This window comes from Molossus molossus, unplaced genomic scaffold (genome assembly GCF_014108415.1).
Source record: "Molossus molossus isolate mMolMol1 unplaced genomic scaffold, mMolMol1.p scaffold_m16_p_9, whole genome shotgun sequence".
Taxonomy (NCBI): Eukaryota; Metazoa; Chordata; class Mammalia; order Chiroptera; family Molossidae; genus Molossus; species Molossus molossus.
Genome location: NW_023425403.1, coordinates 51,655,936 through 51,676,342, shown reverse-complemented (window position 1 = coordinate 51,676,342; position 20,407 = coordinate 51,655,936). Strand labels below are relative to the sequence as shown.

Sequence of the window (20,407 nt, the reverse complement as noted above, 5' to 3'; positions counted from 1 at the left end):
GGACAATGTGGACACGCCAATTCACCCAGTGTGCACATATTTGGGCTGCAGGAGGAACCAGATCTCCTGGGAGAAACCCAGGATGTGGGGAGGGTGGGACAGTGGCCCCAGCTGGGAGTCATTTCTTCATTCATCAACCTTATAATGAAATGAACTTGAACCAAATAACATTATTCGAGGACCTGCTGTATCATAAACTTTCAAAAGCCTAAAAAGCAGGTTGGGCAGGTCTAATACACTTGTGTTTCTGATGGCAGATGATGTTAACTCACCTAGTTTTCCTCAAACATCAGTCACTCTTAAATGTTTTCCCCAGGGTTCCTGAGGATCATTTTCTAAAAAACCACGTGAACTCTTATGGTTAATTATGTGGCCAGACTCTATTCAGGCAATTTCTCAGAGTTCACCAGATGTCAGTCCCACTTGCTGTCTTGCCATTCTGCCTTGTATGACATCAATTATTAGATGTTTAATAATATATCAGAAAATGAGGCATAAATAAAAAAGAAAATGCCACACAGTTGCCTTCAGTTATTTAAGGGTCTCTTTTCATTATCATGGCAGAGGAAATCTCAGCAGTGATCTTTGAAGGCCCTGGCTTAGGGAAAGGGAGTTTTTTGTTATTGCTTTGAAGTTAACACCAGTGTGACTAGGTTGCTTTTGAACCACTCAAGAGAAAAATAATTCAATGATCTAGGGTGTGAATCCTTAAAAAGATGAATAGGAATGAGTGGTTCGAGTGCTGAGGTGTACAGTGCAAAGGAAGTCTGAGTTTTCCTTGCTGTACCAAGACAGTTAGGTTTAAGTTTGCCATTCTCCTATACTTGGTGTGTGTGCGTCTGCGTGTATTTTATAGCTTAGGCCCTCAAAGCCTTTAAGCATTCTTTCCTAGAAAAACATCCATTCACAGCAATGTACATATTTAGTTATATAAACCAGAGAGCGTGAAGGAAGTAATGTCTTCTGTTTGGGGGCAGGAAATTACTGCATTGGAACAGGAATCCCTCTCAGTGGGATTGCTTTTACTTCAGGGAAACAGGACAGGGCAAACTGCTGAGGTCTGTGTGTGCACTGATTCTGGAACTGAACTAGGTAACATTTCCTTTTCCTCCTTTCTTCATGCCCTCCTCCCTGTCCCTAGTTGCCATGTACCGAGAACCATCTTTGCATGATGTTGGAGAAACAGTCCCGAAGGCCGGGGTGACGCCAAGTAAAAGCACAAGTGCGTCTGCAATAATGAATGGAGGCAAACCAGTCAACAAAAGTAAGACAACATAGCCAGATCCTCACAGGTGTTGTGACTTACTGGTCCCGAGCACAGTTGAGTGATTTATCCTTGCCAGACATTTCTGCTCCCATGGCTGAGGAGCAGCTGGAAGTAAGCGGATACTTGCTCTTTGCTCTCGAACTTCTTGGTTGCAAGTGGATAAATCTCAACATGTTGCACCCCCCACAAGAAGAAGACACCTGGATAACCAGCTAAACTCAGACCATGGAATGCCCTACCAGATATGGAATGCCTTTTTAATATCTTTTCTGTGACTGTGACACTTCATGTGAATGACATACTTCACAAGTACACTCGATACCTTGCCTGCTGACAGCTACCCATAATCCTTTTTGAGTCCTGTTTCAGCAAAATCCATGTGTTTCAGTTCAATTTTGTAGCACACAAATACTATTGAGTAATTTCTAGTTAGAAGCTGTAAACCTGTGCTATTATGGATTTCTCTCCCCGTTTTTACAGGGCTGCTCGCTCCACTGTCTGTGACCTTTTGCGGGGATTGTGTTCCTCTAAATCTTAAATGTTGCAGTTGGCTTAGTTCGGAGAGCGATCAGGGATTCAGGAAGCCTTCTAAACCTATTATTACAAATTGCATCATAAAGATTAAGAGTGTTATCTCTGGCTCACTATCAATTAAACACACATATACGCTCTGTTCAGTGGCAGGTACTGTGCTCCTGAGGTCGGCGTTGCCCAGGTGAGAAATGGGTCAAACACGGTCCATGGGAAGTTCTCCACGGCATGTGTTTGACATCCCCCTGTAGTTTCTGTGTGTGTATGTGTGTGTTTTATACATATCACAAGCTTACTGGTAATGGTAACATTTGCCTTGCCCAGCGAGCAAGACCCACTGGTTTTTGAGAAAGTGGGTCCAAAGAACTCTGTAGGCCTTGTAGGCCTGATTAAGGTTCATTTTTCATCTATGAATCCTCATCATTTGGGAAAAAAGGAAAAAAAAAACAACAACAACCCAATAATTACAACCTATAAGAGTTGCGCTACCTAAATCCATTTCAGATAGAATCCTTCCTATTTTTAATGAACCGAACTTCACGCCATCCCGGGTTCTGGCTGCATCTCACTCACACTCGGCAGAGCATGGGCAAGGCGGCTGTTGTGTTCTTTTCTGCAGCAGCAATGCAAACCTTAGTTATAAATTAGACTTTAATATTTTTTTGGTGTTTAATGACAAGTTTTTAAACTGGACACAATAGGAAAAAATTTTTTTAGCTCAGCATGCTGAGTCAGGTACTGTGTATTTCACCAGTCCATACCGCTAACCCAGCTTGTCAGGGCCCAGGTGCCCAGTGGCTGGGATAGAGGTGCCTTGCCATGATCTCAGAATGCAGTTTATTGAATTATTCTACATAAAATTAAAGGCAGACCAACATGTTCAAACATCAGGTTTTTTGGTCCAGCTGACCGATTTGCTTTTGTTTTATTTGCTTTCTCAATTTCCTTTTAAATAGCTCTGAGCTTAGGGAAGACAACTACCAGGAAAGGCCATGAATAGTTGACGACACAGTGAAGAAACCATGCAAAATGTCCAATACTGGAGTTTCAAAATGTTTAATACTAACCTGTTTGGAAATATATTTGTTAACTCTCTGTATCCTTAATAAAATTCCATGTTTTGTTCTCAGAAGAGTTCATTGAGACCAAATTGAACCTCATTTATGGAAACTATATGTGAGATCCTTATCTTGGCCTCTTGTTATTTTCATGTGGAAGGATGACCCGGTCGCCACTTGCCCCCATTTGCTCTGTATTTACTGGGAAATTATTTTGTCACTGCTTTTTCTAAGTCTCCATGACAACCCTTGCCCAGCATTTAAAAATATTGGCCTGCTTAGCTTATTAAAGATTTAGTATAAATTTAACTGTTTATGCTTATTTCATTTTCATATTGGATTCCATTTTAATAAATAAAAAGTTAGCATAATGTTTGAGTAGATTTATTGTTGATAATGCTAAGGTACAAATACAACAAAATGGTTCCTTGGACCATTCTTGATTTCTTGTTGCATCATTTCAAAGCCTATTGCTTTTAACAGGATAAGTTAAAATACATTAGGTGAATTTCATTACTAATTATTTAAGGAAGACATATAATCCGTAACATGTGGCACACTATGAATAATTTAACTTGAAATTTTAATTAGATGGGTTTATAGACACTACTTATGCTCCCCCAAACCCCCAACACACACACACACACACCTCAAACATCCCCACAAATTTGCTTTTGGTAATCAGACCTATTTGCTGGTTTCTTTCTTCCCCCTGCAAACCTGTTTATTGGTTAAAATTAAGACAAGATTTATTTTTATAAATGACTGAGATTTATGTAAATGTGCACCTGTTTTGTTTTTTATATAAGTTGTCTATCAGGGCATTTACCCTATGAATGGATGCCAAGATACTTTCTTCTAATATGTGTTTAGACATATTGCAGAGGGGTTTTTGTTGTTTGTAAATTAGTCTGACCACTTTCTTTGTGTCTGGTCTCATCTGTTGCTTGGGACAGAGGGCAGCACAGTTGGACTGCATAGAGTAGGGCCTGGGTATCAAGAACTATTGGTATGTATTACTCAATTTACATACAAAGAGTGTGTCTGCATTGTACAGTTTCTGTGTTTAATATCATTTGTTATATTCACAAATACAAAACATTGAATAAAATGTTTATATGAAGGCATATTATAAAACATCAAACAACTTTATGTAATGAAATGGCATTGCATCACCCACAAATATAGAGACATGTCATGTAAATAAGTTGGTAAACTCAATTTTCCCCTTTACAGTGCCAAAGAAAATTTTAGCTCTTTGATGATACCTCTCTTGCTATTTTTTCCGGGATAAGATTCTCTCCCTTTTTCCCCCCTCAAAAATCAAGTTTGATGTTATTAAGTAAGTGCAATCTGTCACCATTGATGTTCTGTATAGTAAACCTGATGGAATTCATTTGTATTTACAGATCGTGTGTTTTGTACCTACATGTACATATGTTGATTGTATCAAGTCTGATAGCACATTCCATTTGCATGCATACCTGGTGTGGGAGGGTTATTTCTATTGATTTGTTGTGGTAGCTGATTGATTGCTTTACCCATCTCTCAGCAATGCTTGGGAATGTTAACAGTTTTGATATTTCAAGTGATACTATTTTTATTTTCTAATGAGTTTGCTTTCTAAAATGTTTTGCTAAAACTTTACTTGGAAAAATTATAGAATAGATGCAAATGGTCCACCCTATGTAAAGAGTAAATTGGTACTAAGTATCACTTCATTATAAATCCTGGAGAATTTAGGAATTGTTGCTCTAAATGTTTACTTGCCCTATATTGGTGTAGCGGGTGGCTTCAGAAGCCCCACGGTAAGTTCATAGATTCCTGCTACAGTCCTTCTGATTGCCTCTTGCACACCTGTCTGGTTGCTTAATTAATGCCTACAGCACTAAAATGGCCAGATGTTTTCAGATGACCAATATTAGATTAAGTTCTCTTTAAAAAACAACTGACTTCTTGTTCTTTATGTTAGATATGTATAACTTCATTTAAAGTTTCTCCCTAGTATTATAAGGAGAATTAACATTTTGAGACCAGATTGATTAACAGATCTACTTTAGAAGAAAGTGAAAATTATGTTCAAGTTCATTTCAGAACAGGACTATGTCCAGTGAAAGCAACTGAGCTAAATGCAGGTATATCAAAATCCAGATGTGAACCGTGTGACTTTGAAGAAAATGCATTTCATAGCCTAAGTTCCCTAGCTTACAAGGTGGTACAGAGGGCCTGTTGATGCCTGAATGCTGAATAGGGTTTCAAAGTTCTAATAACAAGTCTGTAAACAAAGGCTAAATTATGTGGGGTTTTTTCATCTGTTTTTCTATACCATTTAGTCTAATCTTGATGTTTGCTGGCAGAGACTGCGTTTGCACTTGAGGTGGTGAGGTCATTCCTTTCAATGTGTTGAAAGGATCTAGATTAGCTCAAGGAATCCAGGGAGAAAACGGGGTAGAATGATTTTCCTCTTAGATCTCAGGACCTTAGTCAAATTTTATGGAGAAGTCCTTCTGGAAGGATTCCTCAGTGACAGTTTGCCAAGAAGCAGGGTTTGGCCAGCATCGCTTGTTGCATCCTTCTCAATGGACATTAATCCCACGGTAAACTTGGGACAACTTTGCACAAGCCAATGAGATTTGCACATTTCCCTCCTCTTACAAGTTTGTTCTTGCCTTGCCTCTTTTTAAGTGGGAGTTTCTATCTTAGTAATGAATTCAAAAGTCAAAGTACAAAATCACATTTAAGAAGGGTAGAATATATATCTTTACATGTAACTTTGTTTATTTTATTTTTTCCAATTTAAACATGGAAATGAAATCACTTTTTAATAGATCTATCGATGTTTGCAAGCTAGAGTCAAAAATCACAAATACACACAAGAAATATGAAAAGTTTCAGTTCAATAATTTGTAGTTAAATGAACTCAGAATATAACCGACTGCCATATATTTTCAGGTTGTCAAAAATTTTGGATAAAACACATTCTGAACTTCGTAATAAACATTTCTCATATCCAAACTTTTTCTTTAAACACATAAGTGCTGAGGACATTTTTCTTATATTAAATTTTAAGAAGGGAAATGCTTTTGTTGTAAATAAAAAGGGATAACAAGTGTAGAGAATTACAAGAAAAATAAGATATATTTGGGGTTATGTGAGGAAACAGGAAATTAAGGGCAGTTCCATCAGAACACAGGTTGGCCACCTACGCCTCAGCGGTGAGTGAAAACCAACTTGCAATTGGTTTTTGATTGGTCCAGGAGCTCAGAATGAGTGCTTTGTTTTGTTTTTCTTTTTACAGTTTTAAACAAACAAAGAAGAATATGCAACACAAATATATGTGTCCCACAAAGTCTAAAATATTTACTCTCTGGTCCCAGAGCTCTGCAACAGGGAATCTGGGTGTCATTTATACTGTGGTAATGTAGTGAATTCCAATGTGTCCATCATCAAATCAGTCATGTTGAAATTACTACTGAATAATCAAAACAGGTTTGTTTGAGGCTTACAATGCTTAGCTAGAGAAGAGGAAAGGATATTATATGTATGTTATTTCTTAACTGCATACATTTCTGTCATTTTACAAAACTGATATCTATCTCAATTGATGTACTCAACAATCAAGATACAACTAATATGGTTGCACTCCTTAATCTCAGGATAGAGATAACAATTTTATAAATCATTGAAGTAGAAGAACACTGTTAGTATTATAAAAATCAGTATCAATTAAATTTCCTCTTAAATCATTTTCAATATACATTTTAAGCAACTTAGCAGATACATATTTTCCTCACTTTTGGTGATTTGACTTATAAAGTCCAAGTCATGGCTCTAGAATATTTACAGCATTAAGTCCAATTTCCAAGTAAAAGTTTTCCTCTTAAACAATATGAAAATTTTATTACATTATTGCAGAATTTTACAAAATATAATTCACATTTAGAAAATATATGGGTCTTTTTGAGCTCTAAATAATTAAAGGTTGCCCAAATTAATGTGTGTAAGTAGATTTAATTGCAAATATGTAAGGGAAGTACAAATTATTGTACATTTTCATAATTCGATGTGAATTTCATACAGAGCAAGATTTCAGCATTACGAAAATAAACATTTTGTTCCTATCACCGAGTGAATATTTGTAATTTCTATTTAAGTCATTTCTAGATTTTTCTTTAAATCTTCATCTTCTGAGCTTCTGAGACTGGTAGCATTTTATCATAGTATCTCTTCTTGACTTCTATGCATGACCCTACTTTTCCAGTGAGTAATGTATCCTTAGAAATTAGAGAGCCTTTTAAGAGAAATGAATGTATATTTCAGGCCCATCATAAAGCTAACTAGATATTGTCTTTTTAAAAGGCAAGTTACCATTTTTAACTAGTGAAAAATCAGATTCATTGTACGTGTAACCCATGCCCAGTTTTTAAAATGTTCTAGTAACAGAAAATGGATACCCTTGAATAACAATTCATTTTTGTTGTTGTTGTTGTTAGCCATCAGTTGGTAATATACATATTGACACAGAGTATAAAATACTTATGTCGCTATTTATTAAAAGTATTAAATTGTACATTTTTCATAATTTCTCCCTTCATCTTAAGAGAATCTTCTTTTGTGAGTTTAAAGTGAGACTAGACAAATGACTTAATGACTAAAAATGACCAGTGTTTTCTCTAAAGCACTGGTGATCTGTCCTCTGCCCCCACCCCTATCCAACAATGTACTTCCTGTGTGTTTGTCTTCATTGTTCCCATATGGAAATGCAGAGTGATACAGAATCCTGGCAAAGTCTGAACTTTGGGTTTATGTGAGAATGTGTCTTTTCCTCAGATTCTAAAATGGCCTTTCTTGTCTAGGGATGTGCATTTCTAACAACCACGTCATTCAGCATTTCTCAACGCACACTATTGACATTGTGGAGGACTGTCCTGCGCACTGTAGGGTGTTTAACAGCCTCCCCGGCCTGAACCACACCCTCCCACCCCACCCAGTGTGACAATGAAAATTGTCTGTAGACATTGCCTAATATTTTCTGGGTGGCAAAGTCTCCCTTGTTGAGAACCACTGATGTAAATGTGGAAGAAAATTTCTTTCTGATGTTATTTACATCAGAGTTTGCTTAACTTATTTTTAATGGGTATCCAGATTTCATTCAGGCTTTCAGACATAGAAAAACATACAACAGTCTGTTTGACCTGTCCTCGTGGTGACTATACATGGTTTCTTCTGCCTTTATATGCTCTAATGGCCTAGAAAAACCCGCATCTAGTCCTCTCCCATCGAATTGTTAAGGATATTCTGTGCCGAGCCAGATTTCACATGCATTTCCATTCCATCCATCCCAGCACTCACAGTTTCCACAGCTACAGATTCCATTTCCTGCAATTAAATACACAGGAGAATCACTATCATGATAGAATGTACCAAGTTAATACATGCTATTATCAACCATGACTGTTCATAAGCAAAGCCATTCCATGCATCCTCTGAAAATGTTCTTATTGTGCAACCAGCTTATTATCTTATTAAGCAGCTATAAGAAATTTGATTTTTCAAACAATTAATGGCATCTACTTGGTGCTACTATCAAGTTAGTATCAACCTAATGGTGACCTTCAGTTTCACTCCAGCTGGGATTCCATGTCGTAATTTTGTTTTTATGTAGAGAGCAGGTTATGTGTAATTTATGAACAAATGCTAAAGAATGTGCAGCTCCTTGACATAGGATGGGGTAGGCTGAATAGCCAGCTTCTAGCTGGAGCCTTGTGTAGAAGGGATAGACAGAAGGGAATGTCTAACTTATTGACACACAAATACTCATCTTTTACCTTTAATTAGAAACAAGGAGAACAAATGTACATATCTCTATTTCCCCTGTGACTTGTTTAAGAACATGTATTTTATAACTAATTACAGTAACTCAGGATAGCAGTATCTATTATACTAAGTTGTTTTCATATTCCCATCTCCCCAGCACACACATATTCCATTCCCTAAAAACAACCAACACATCAACCAGCCTTGGTACCTGGGTCCTGTTTAAACTAATATTCCATTCTCCACATCATGCTCAAAGTGAAACAGTTGTCAAGAGAATTATTTTCTTTTTGCAATATATAAAACTGCATATATGTAAGTTGGGGGAAGTTACTTTGTGGAATCTCCCCCCAAATCATATAATTTGGGTGCACTCTTTTCATGCCTGGGAATAATGACAGTGCTTATTCACCAAAGCCCCCCACCTCCCGTTGCATACTTTATCTTGCTAGTTGGCCCTTGAGTACGTGGAAGGTCTCCTACCCAGTGATCTACAGCAATATGGGATGTGTGTCATTCACCTTTACTGCAAAATGTGGCATAGCTCAACTAGAGTAGGTCAGTAATGTACCTGTGCAAATGAGACCATCGTGCTTGTCGCAGTCCCTGTCATCACAGTCGCAGAATTCACCCGAAATATACCATTCTTCAGCAGAACAAATGCACTTTCCACAGTGACAAGAACCTGAAATCACAAAGGATATTATTAATTGTCACCACACAGCTGAAGGTTTCCGTCTAGAATAGAATACCATCGATGTACTGACAATCAGCTCCTAATAGCCTATCTTCCAAAAGTAAAAGTTTATGGAATAGCCAGTTGCTCAGAAGGGAACTTTACTTACAGTAATTCATAAAGGTTATCCAGGAAAGGCTTCATTATGGATCTAGACGGTTGCAATTAGCCTTGAGCAAATGTTCCATGGCTCAGTCTGGTTGAAATGTCAACGAGAGCAGAATGTGGCTGATTTTTTATAGATGGCCTTCCAAAAAGGTGTGCAAAAATAGATGTGATTTTTAAAAAAATAATTGAATCATGTTTTCAAAGTGTCTGTCCTTTAAAAGAATTGAATAATAAGTTCTATTAAGTGAGGGTGCATTTTATAATGAAAACAACTACTAAATTTGTGTTTATCACTTTGGATTTTTGTTTACACGATTTTCTTGAAGTAAGGACACACCTGCATTTTGGGTAGCTCATTAAGGTGTTCACACACACACACACACACACACACACACACAATCACTCATGTATATTTGACTTATCAAATCTCATCCTCAGGATTTCCTGCCATAATCCAGGAAAGCTCTAACCCCCAATGTTCATTTTTATGAGGCTCTTGATCCAACCAACTTTCTCATTACTTCACCCATTTCCCTCTTTTCACTTCCTACCTAATTAAAAACTTCCTCTTTGGTTATTAAAAGTATTTTGGTTTGCTGAGAAACAGTTTTATTAATGGCACACTTAGAAAAAATATATATGAATTAAATGGTGTCAAAGAGAGAAGAAAGTTCTTTCAGCCTAAATGTCTTCAACATGACAGGCTAAAAAGCCTCACGTGGCAAACTTTCTTCTACAACAGCAGTAATGAAACCTTTCAAATTAAAAATAAATACATATAGAAAGGTCTTCCTCTTCCTTCTGTCCTTGGATTGATTCTTCTTTCTAAATGCAATTTCTTTTTACTCAAGATGCCTATCATCTTAAGAGAATGTAAAGTAGAAAAAGGTTTTTTGACGTATTGAACAAAATTCCAGACTTGGTAAATTCAAAATATATTGGGAGGGGACAGGAATCAATCATTAGTGCCTCTATAAAACACAGTGGCTCAAAAGTAAGGTAACCACCTGGTTGATCAAAATGGTTAGAGAATAAAATTTTTATTTATTACTGCTGTCATGAAGGGATTCATATAAATGTGTCCCAGGCATTCAGCATACCATGCTGGTTCCTATTAATGGAAACCGGTATATGAATTTTAGCTGTAAGAATCCCCAACAGCCTAATTAAACTTCTGATATTCTTTGTCACACTTCTCAGGGTAAGGGAGTAGTCAGAATTAGTTACGTGCTGAGAACTGTGTTTACATTTATTACCTTCTTACTTGACTTCAGCATGGTTTCATTTACTTGTTTTACTGAGGGTCTAGGTTGACTTGCATGCTCTTGGGCAACTTAGACAACTTTCCGTCCTAATGGGTGACCAAGTACCCTGGAGCGGTTCCTTAGGACCCATAACCGGGCATCCCAGGCTAGTCTGTGAGAGTTCATAGTCTCATCCAGGTACAGTGTTTCTTTATTTAGAAATTTATTTATTCTAACTTTAAAGACTTTCTGTCAAATTTCTAAGCACAGAAATGTTCAACATTCAACTGTTCACTTTGCAAATGGTTAGAGAAATATAAGAAAACTTGGGGCATTTTATGACTTCATTAACATATCCTCAGAAGATATTAGATTTAGTGCTTTATTTCTGTGCATGGAGGAAGATTATTTGAAGAATTTGAAGAATTTTATTGTTTCTAAAATAGTATCTCCAAAATTTTTTCTACAACAGAAGTAGAAGTAAATGACTTTATATGTCCGTGATATTTATGTATTACACCTAGGATATCTCTCTCTCTCTTTTTTGCTGAAATTCATGAAAAAGTACCACATTTTATCTTTCAACTTGTCTCCTAGCTCCAGAACTATTTCGGTCACGGCTCTTGCTTCTGGAATGCTTAGCTTCAGGCCATAGTACAGTAATTTCCTAAAACTGGTAAGCTCAGCTAGAGTTAATATGGTATACATTGGTAGACCATTTGACAAGTAAATTCCATTTCCAAAAGTCTACTATTCACTAAAATACTTAGAATGAAAAATGGGGATTGATTTTGTATGTGCTATGAAAAACTAGCTTTTTTCTCGGTCAGCATTTTCCCCAGCTGTGTTGTTCCTTCCTGCCTGTCAATTCTCAGTGCATCTTAGAGGTAGAAAACTCTCCTCCTGCTTGTGAAGCTGGGAGTAGCAGAGCATGTAATAACATAGTGTGATCGTTATTAGGACGTCTTATAGCGCCTTTGTTATAGAGTGCTCCGGCTGCTTTCGTCAATAATCAGGGGTCAAATTGCCCATCTCTGGAAAGGGAAAATCTTAGGAAGAGGACTCTGTCAGACAGTATAAGCTACATGACTTCCAAGAGAGGACCAATTATTCATCTCAGCTAGACAGGTACCCACTTAAACCCATGAGACCCAGCCCAGCCATTGGGAGCAGCTGGTCCATCTTGGCAGGAACTCCAGGGTGGTAAATTCATGACCACGACACCACTGATCATTTATTTGTTTTCTCAGTATAAGGACCCTTTAGAATGCTCTGATCATCCTTCTGTGCTTTTTGCTGGCTACCATCCATGGGGAAATCAGCCACATTTTCTCATTTGTCTTCAGCGCATCCATAGGATTTAAGAAGGGAAAGAAATGAAATCCTTCTGCCTTCAAAGAGGAGAAAATGGACGTACAGAGAGAATAAGGGAATTCCCCAGGGCCACCTGGGCAATAAACAACAGTTAACCTAAGATTTCGATCCTGTTCAGTCTACTAGTTTATCTATCTATCTGCCTCTCTGTGATGCCTCCCACCAGAAAAACCTCATATAGTTTCAAAAAGTGAGTCGTGTGTTCCCACTGACAGACATAGTGAGTGAGGCAATTAAAACACTGGTTTAGCTCTGGCCGGTTTGGCTCAGCGGTTGGAGCGTCAGCCTGCGGTCCTGAGAGACCCAGGTTCGGTTCCCGCTAAGGGCACGTACCTCGGTTGCAGTTTGTCCCCGGCCCTGGTTGGTCGTGCGGGTGGCAGCCACTCGATGTGTCCCTTTCACTTCGATGTTTCTCTCTCTCTCTCTCTTCCTCTCTCTCCCTCCCACTCTATCTGAACAAAAAATGAAAAAATGTCCTTGGGTGAGGATAAAAAAACAAACAAACAAAAAAACACTGGTTTAGTCTGGTTTTCGAAGCCTCATTTTTACCTTGTCTCTTTCCACGGATGGAGAATCAGCCAGGGTGGGTGGAAGTTAGGGCTAAGTAGGTGGGTGGGTGGGTGTACCATGGACTTATCCTGGTGATGGGGTACTCCACAGTGTCACTGTGAGTGTACTAGGGAGACATTTCCTGACAGGCAATTACAGCCATCATCGGGAAACATCTTTAAGAATGTTAGAGGTGGTGACCTGGACCTAGGTGGTTACCAAGGTGAAAAAGTTATTATGTACTCTGGGATACAAATAAACATCCAGACAAACAAAAATAAACAAACAGATGAACAAACGGCCGATGAATAATTATATTGTGTATTCAGCAAAGGTAGCTCCACAGAGAGGAGACCTGGCTCCAAGCTCATCTCTCTGGTTATTCACAAAAGCAGTTTGAGTGTAAGGACGAGCACCTTGGTTAGCGGCCCCATTAACAAAGCGGACTTTCTTTTCCATTCATCAAGCCTGACAAAATGCTGCAACCTGACACCCCAGCAGGCAGTTTTCACCATTGTACTAACGACTCCATCAGTTGTGAAGGTCACAACAATGTATCTTGTTTTAAATTTTTCTATGGAGTGATTTATTGTCTTGGCTATAAATTTGTAAAGAAATAAAACGCTATTTCTTCATCGTCTCCTGAGGTGACGGCTTTATTCGCAGCTCAGGGGAGTGCATGTTTCAGATCTGCCTTTCTGGTGGAAACAGTCGGGTACCAGCTACTGGGTGGTGTGTGCCATGGTGGCCTCATGCCCGCTGCGCCTACCTGTCCCCTAAGGGGGGAAAGAAAAAACACTCCAATGTCCTTTGGGTTCTCATTCATAATTTTGAGGAAAAGTGTATGGAATTCTGGCAAGTCCATGAACTCTATTAAGAAATACCTGGTCCCAGCAATGTAAGTTGGAATAAGTTTCTCTTCTCTGATACCATGTCCAATACCGGTAGCCTCTTTCATGAGCTACTTTTTCTGTGGTTCTTTAGGGGGTCGTGGGGAGGGACCCTCCATGGGGACAGAAATAACTGTTGCATCCCCACCATTCCCTGTGCATGGAAGATCACAGTTCCATGGTCTCGGTTAGTCTCTTTCTTCTGTAACCCAGCGCTGATGTCTTCAGAATAAGAGGAGAGAAAGGAGCCTACAGCCAGCTGGAGACAATAGAATGCCCACCACCAAGGCCAGCCTCGAAGCATGCAGCCTTGAGGCAGCTTTTACACTCATTCCCTTTTGAGTTTAAAGACTAAAAACTCTGTATCCACTGAAGGATAAACAAATAGTTTTGAATATACGCTGTCAGCTCTTCACCGATCTGCAGATATAATTCCATCACCTAAAGCAAACAATTTGAAAGAGGCATTAACCAGAGACCTTTTCTTGTTTTATTTTGAGAAAATGCTGCTGGGTTCACCCCTCCCACCCCTTTTTATTTTTATTTCTTAGCATTTTCTACGTTTATGGTGCTGAAAAATAAGAATTCCTCTTCAGAATGTAATGACTTTAATAAAAAAATGTTTATTTCTTGAAAACAAATTACTCCTCTTTTTGCATGGACTTCAGTTTAGGAACCGACACACTGGTATTCACCACACAGGTGAGCATGGCTTTGTGCACCTGTGAATGGATATAACTAGCAGAGACCCACTTATGCATAATGTCAATTACTTCATAGCATGTCTGGTAAACATGCACACACACACATAAAACAGTTGATTTTTTAAATAAGCAAATATAAACAAGCACACCAATGTTACAATACAAGAGTTTCCTCATTCAATGGAGTTTCTATGAAAAGTTAATATCCTTATCCCAAGGATAAGGCCATCATGAAAAAGGATCTAAACGTTAGGGTTCTGTGTTTGAAGCTATACTTGGTCGGGGGTGGAGGTGATCTAATTGAGACAAATTAATCATTCTCAGTACTTTTGTGTACACAGGACACTCCTTTCTGCTCTGATAACATTTCCTTTGTCCTTCCTGCTTCCCCTTTGAAGATTAATTCTATCCCTACCCCCTTTGCTGTTTCTTTGTTAATCTCTTAATCGCTTCCTCAGCAATTCCTTCCCTCTGTCTTCTTTCTTTCTTTATTTATGAATTTATTTATTTATTTATTTATTTATTTATTTTATTTATTGTTAATCCTCATCTGAGAACATTTTCCATTGATTTTTAGGGAGTGGAAGGGAGGGAGGGAGGAAGAGAGAGAAACATCAATGTGATAGAGATACATTAATAGGTTGCTCCTGCACAACTCCACCTGAGGTAGGGAATAGAACCCACAACCCAGGCATGTGCCCTTGACTAGAATTGAACCCAAGACACACTTTGGTCTGCAGGCTGACACTCTAACCACTGAGCCAAGCAGCCAAGGCTGTCTTTTCCTTTCAACCTCTCTTTCCTCCTCCCAACAGAATTTCTTTCTTGCTTTTTTTTTTTAAAGATTTTTTAAATTGATTTTTAGAGAGAGAGGAAGGAAGAAGGAGAGAAAGAAACATCAGTCAGCTGCCTCCAGCATGCCCCCTATCCCAGACCAAACCTGTAACTTGGGCAAGTGCCCTGGCTAGGAATCGAAACAGGGACTTTCAGTGCAAAGGACGACACCCAATCAAGAGCCACAATGACCAGGGCCAGGGCCCAGCAAAACTTCTTGAACCTAAAGCAAGTGTTTCCAGCACCTGAGGTCCCCTGAGAACTGCAATGGTGGGACATTTGTTGGGACATGGAATTAGAATGAACCGTATAGAACAAATGGGAACAAAGTGATTGCTTTAAACCTGTGTGAGTGCTGCTGGCTGCTGCAATGGCATCAGGTGGAAGGCTCGGCCTCCTTGCCAGCACACTGTAAACACCAGCCTCAAACGCAGAGTTCCCGGAAACCAAGGACATGGCTGTCTATTGAAATGAGCATGTTTATATCCATTTTCAACCTTCCTCCTGGCACCATATGTGGTCACAACATCCAACTGATTTTATCTTTCTAATTACGTCAAGATGTCTCTTTCATCCGGATAGCATTGGCTTTGAGTGACAGGTAAAGCAACAGCTGCAGCTAGGGGCACATCCCTGAGGTCAATTCTGCTTCTGAGACCTCCTCAGCCGACTGGCTTTGCTTCACTGTGTCTTCTTCAGAAAGATGTTTACCTGCTCCTCCTGACCCAGGGTAGGTGTTGGAGGGTAAATGCAGCATCAGCTATGAAAGTCTGAAAAGGCAGTGGTTTGTTCTGCAAGGAGGCAACTGAGCCAAAGAGGGGGGGCTGGGAAATGACATCCAGCTCCAGGCAGGGCAGCTCTCTAATGTTTAGTGAGAATGCCACGAGCTGCCAGAGCGTTGTGTGCAGTTCTGGACTCTGCTATGTCACAGGTGAACTCAGTGATTATACTTTTGCCGTTTGAGGGGGGGCCTATTCAGTACCCAGCATATCCTATTGTACTTTCTTCTTTAGACAATTAGTAACTGTATCTCATTCACAATGACGTTGTATACAAGTGGCTTAAGATCTTTTCACATGCAGCCCACCTCACCCAACTTCATTTGCTTGGATGCTGAACTTCACGTAGTTAACATTCAAGCTTCATGTCTGGTACCAGCAGAGGACAGAGTGATTCTCATTCACGCAAAGTGCAGTCTGAAAAAGATGTTTGCTGTGTGCTGCTGTGCAAACCGTGTGTCACCACAGGGATTCAGTCCAAGCTCCGGCAGATACTCACCCTTTCCCGAGCACAAGATGCCATCTGCTGATTCACACAAACTCTTGCTCAGTTCCTCCGTCACGTTGCACTTCCTGGGATGCTGGCAGAGCTTTCCAAACCAGCCTCTCTCACAAACGCAGCGACCACAGGAGCACGTGCCGTGGCCTGCGAAGCAATCACGGGGGGGTGAGAGAAGGAGAGGGGTAAATATCTGGCTGCATCGCAGTTTTTAAGGAGGAAACATGTAAACCATAGGATCTGGTTTTCTATCCAGCAAACACATTTTCCCTTTATGCTTAGTCAGCTGAGCGTTTAACAGCTTAAAAGAACTTCACAACAAAGTTCTAGCGTCACGTAATGTATTTGAATGTAGCAAAGGAGATGTACTCAAGAGAGAAAGAAATCTTGAAGCAATTTAAAATGGAATTTTACCACCCTTTCTTGATACAAAATATGTCATTTGAGTTTTTATCAGTATGGAGTCTAGATACTTCACTGTGCACATCATGACACCCAGACTAATGGGCAAGGCTAGTCACCGGACCATTGATGCAACATTTATTGATTGTAATCCTACTGTTTATATATAAAAACAAGAGGTTAACTTCCAAAAGAATGGCATTTGGTATTATATTTCTTTGTATACCTTTCTGCTTATTAATAAGAACTGATATAAGAGTAAGTTATCATGTCTCTCTATTATTGTCTAGAAGTTAAAAACAGCATGAGGTTTTAATTCATATCTCAAACTTCCTTTTCCTTTTGTTTCTGTCATTGGCTCCTGGTTTGGGAAATGTTTATCTTTTGGTAATATAAACAACATTGTATTTGTGACAGTTATACATTGGCATGTACATCTGCCTAGTTGCTTGCCACCAACACCCTATGAGATTGTATTATTTTCCATTTTAGTTTTTTGTTTCCAATCAATGCTGTATCCTTTTTCTTATATGTGTATTATCTTATAGCCAGATCACTCCAGACAGACAGACAAACAGCTATTTGTTTGGCAAAATTTTACTGAGCCTCTATTATGAACAGTGCATGTTGGTAAGCACCAGGGTATGCAAAATCAAGTATCAAGGACACAGTTGTCCCTCCAGGGACACATAAAATCATCCCTCACACTGATCAGCCCCTCTGGGCCTGTTGACACCATTCGGCCTTGACCATTTGTCGTGGCAGGACCTTCAAGAGTAAACCTATCCCATCCGCTGCACTCAGCTTTGCACAAGGAGGGATTGGGGGGTCAATGCTTAATTGTTTACAATTCATTGTAATGATTAATTTTACCTAACCTCCCACAAACCCAGGTAAGATTTTTCCATAACACATGATCATCTGGAAGTTTATGGAAAGCAAATGGGAGGCAAACTCAAAAGATACCTGGAATAACAGACCTATTTCCAACGGCCTCCTCTTATCCATACATTGATTTACTAAATTTACCCTCACAGCCCTTTGATTAAGGTATTATCCCCATTGTACAGTCAAGAAATTGAGGTCCAGAGAAACAAACAACTTTACCCCAAAGCACATGGCTCAGCCACACAGAATCAGACCTCAACTTCAATTTCTCCGATTGCAATGTCCACACTTTCTCTACTGTCACCTTGCCACTATAGTTCATTTTGGGAAATGAATGACGATTACCAATTTGAGACAACTAGAAAACGTTTTCTTAATTCCTATCTTCTTTAGCTGCTACATAGTTTGAAGGTATATATTTGACATTCAGGAGCATTTTCTTCTTAAAAAATGTCTCGTGTATTGGTTTTCATGACGTTGGACTCTCCTTACCCTTCCAACTCTCCTCCATTGTCTACTTCTTCAATCACCCTTTATTTCTATACTTTCATGTTTGAAAAATTCATCACATTACAGGATTTCTGCTAATTCAATGATCACAGGACTGTACCACACCTGCGATTCCATATTTTGTGTTCTACTAGACTAGATTCAAAATTGATACTTTTCACCTTGATGGGTTTTGCTCAGTGATTAGAGTGTCAGCCAGTGCACCGAAGGGTCAAAAGTTTCATTCCCGGTCAAGGGCATTCACCTGGGTTGGAGTTTTGACCCCCAGCTCTGGTCCAAGTGTATGTGGGAGGCAACCAATCAATGTGTCTCTTTCACATCGATGTTTCTTTCTCTGTCTCCTTCTCTGTCCCCACCTCTCCCTCCTTTCCACTCTCTAAAAATCAATGGAAAAATAACCTCAGCTGAGGATTAAAAAAAAAAAAAGAAGTATACTTCTCAATCTGCACATATAATTTTCCTTCTAAAAACTGTTCTGTGTTGTCCATTTATTTTAAGGATACAGTTTTCCTTCCGACCAGTTCAAAATGTTTTCAATCACATTTGAATCCCTGCTAATCCCCGCATGTAAACTGTTGCCAAGTCCTGGTGCAACTACTCAAAATACCCACTCATATCTCATCATAACCCTTTGAGAAACCTTCCTATCATGTCTTTCTCCAATATTCTTGCTCACACCTCATATTACATCACTCTGCTCACATCACAGCCTTGAGATCTCATGCTGTATGACTCTAATGTTTAGGAGATGAAGTTCACCCACTTTAGCCTTCCTTATGTTTTAGATTCCTGAAATAGAGTCCCAAGCTACATGTCCAGCCTTACAATCTCTCCTCCTCTCCACTTGCATAGAACTCTTGATTTTACCAAATGGACCTAGTTCTTCTCTATAACATTCCTTGAGCTTTTCTGACTTTGTGCCATTGTTTCGATAAAAATACTGTCCCCCTACTAAACACATCAGGTCCTGCTTAGTTTTCAAACCTCTGTGAAGACTTTTCTAATATCCCCAAGTGAAATTCATTTTCTCCTCTGAATTCCTATACTACCTTATTCTTCAACTCTATTGTGGAACTTTTTGACTTCCACCTTGTGGTATGTAGTTATCAATAAAATAAACCCATTCCTTGACTGTGAATGCCTTGAGACCGGGAGTCCCTTCTGACCCGTCGCTGTAACCTTCAGAGTGCCAAACACATTGCTTTTGTCATAGCGGATCCTCAAAATACATTTTTAGATTGAAGTTATGTTTTAAACAACATCTCCTAATTTTAAAAAATAAATCACAATCAAGAAATGTAAAATGAATCCAGGACATGTTTACAGATCATCTGGTTAAAGAATTGTCCTTCAAGACCAGTGGACCATTCTTAGATGACTATTTTATTTCTACATTCTGCAAAGTGAACTTAGAGAATTAGTGTCCCCTAACAGCTACACATTCAGTCAATAGTTATTAAATTGACTATATCTTGACTTCTCCAATAAAACAAAAGTCCACTTAAAGTGAGGTCTACTTAAGAAGTTAAAAAAAGTTGTCCATCTTTGGGGGCAGATAATCTGAGGTACAAAATAAGTAAGAAAGCAATAGAGAGCTTCTAGTACCATATCCTTTCCAAATGTCCATGTTTTTTACTGACTCGGGTTAGTAAGAATTATAATCAATTTACATAATTAGACTTACTAAATCTTTATTGCAGAGAACAGCATTCTACCTCTGACTCAGAATATCATTGATAATCTCAATGCAAGGATAGGCAATTGTTAGTTCATTTATCACATCTTTCTACATTAGGTTGGCATCTAGCCCAGACAATAGTAAAAATGCATTGGTAGTTACATGTTTTGATTTGACATTTACATAGTTTCCCTTTAGTTAGAAACATTTTTAAATGTTTTAAATAACACTTCTGTATAAACTCTAATAATTTTAGTCATACATTCAAGAGCTGTTTATTGTGCACCAGGCCTCATACTAGACCCATCCTTATGGTGCGTTCAGTTCACTAGGGGAGAAAACAAGTAGCAACAAGTGAACAAATGCACTTGAGCTATAAAATAATTAAAAATGGTGCCAGGATATTCAACAGTGAGAACACTGTTTACTGGAATTGTCAGGGAATGGCTTGTGATACCCAAAGGATGAGAAGCGGCCATAGAAGCAATATTCCAAGAAAGCTAATGAAAGTTCTTGGAATAAGAAAGAACTTGGCATGT

General features: G+C 38.9%; 2 protein-coding genes across 5 annotated transcripts in view; one reads left to right on the top strand and one right to left on the bottom strand.

Moving 5' to 3' along the window:
- The window catches only part of FGF14 (fibroblast growth factor 14), a 599,451-nt gene extending 596,224 nt beyond the window's left edge, over positions 1-3,227 (top strand). For 3 of the 4 annotated variants that reach the window (XM_036250023.1, XM_036250026.1, XM_036250024.1), the window contains exon 5: positions 1,142-3,227. In XM_036250023.1, coding sequence (XP_036105916.1) covers positions 1,142-1,278 — 137 coding nt within the window. In that variant the 3' untranslated portion in view covers positions 1,279-3,227. The remainder of the gene's footprint in view (positions 1-1,141) is intronic. The other variant, XM_036250025.1, reaches the window with a different exon arrangement.
- Positions 3,228-7,841: 4,614 nt separating this feature from the next.
- The window catches only part of ITGBL1 (integrin subunit beta like 1), a 201,956-nt gene continuing 189,390 nt past the window's right edge, over positions 7,842-20,407 (bottom strand). The window contains exons 9-11 of the mRNA XM_036250009.1: positions 16,391-16,537; positions 9,245-9,358; positions 7,842-8,235 (exon numbers count right to left, since the gene is read on the bottom strand). Coding sequence (XP_036105902.1) covers positions 8,144-8,235; positions 9,245-9,358; positions 16,391-16,537 — 353 coding nt within the window. The 3' untranslated portion in view covers positions 7,842-8,143. The remainder of the gene's footprint in view (positions 8,236-9,244; positions 9,359-16,390; positions 16,538-20,407) is intronic.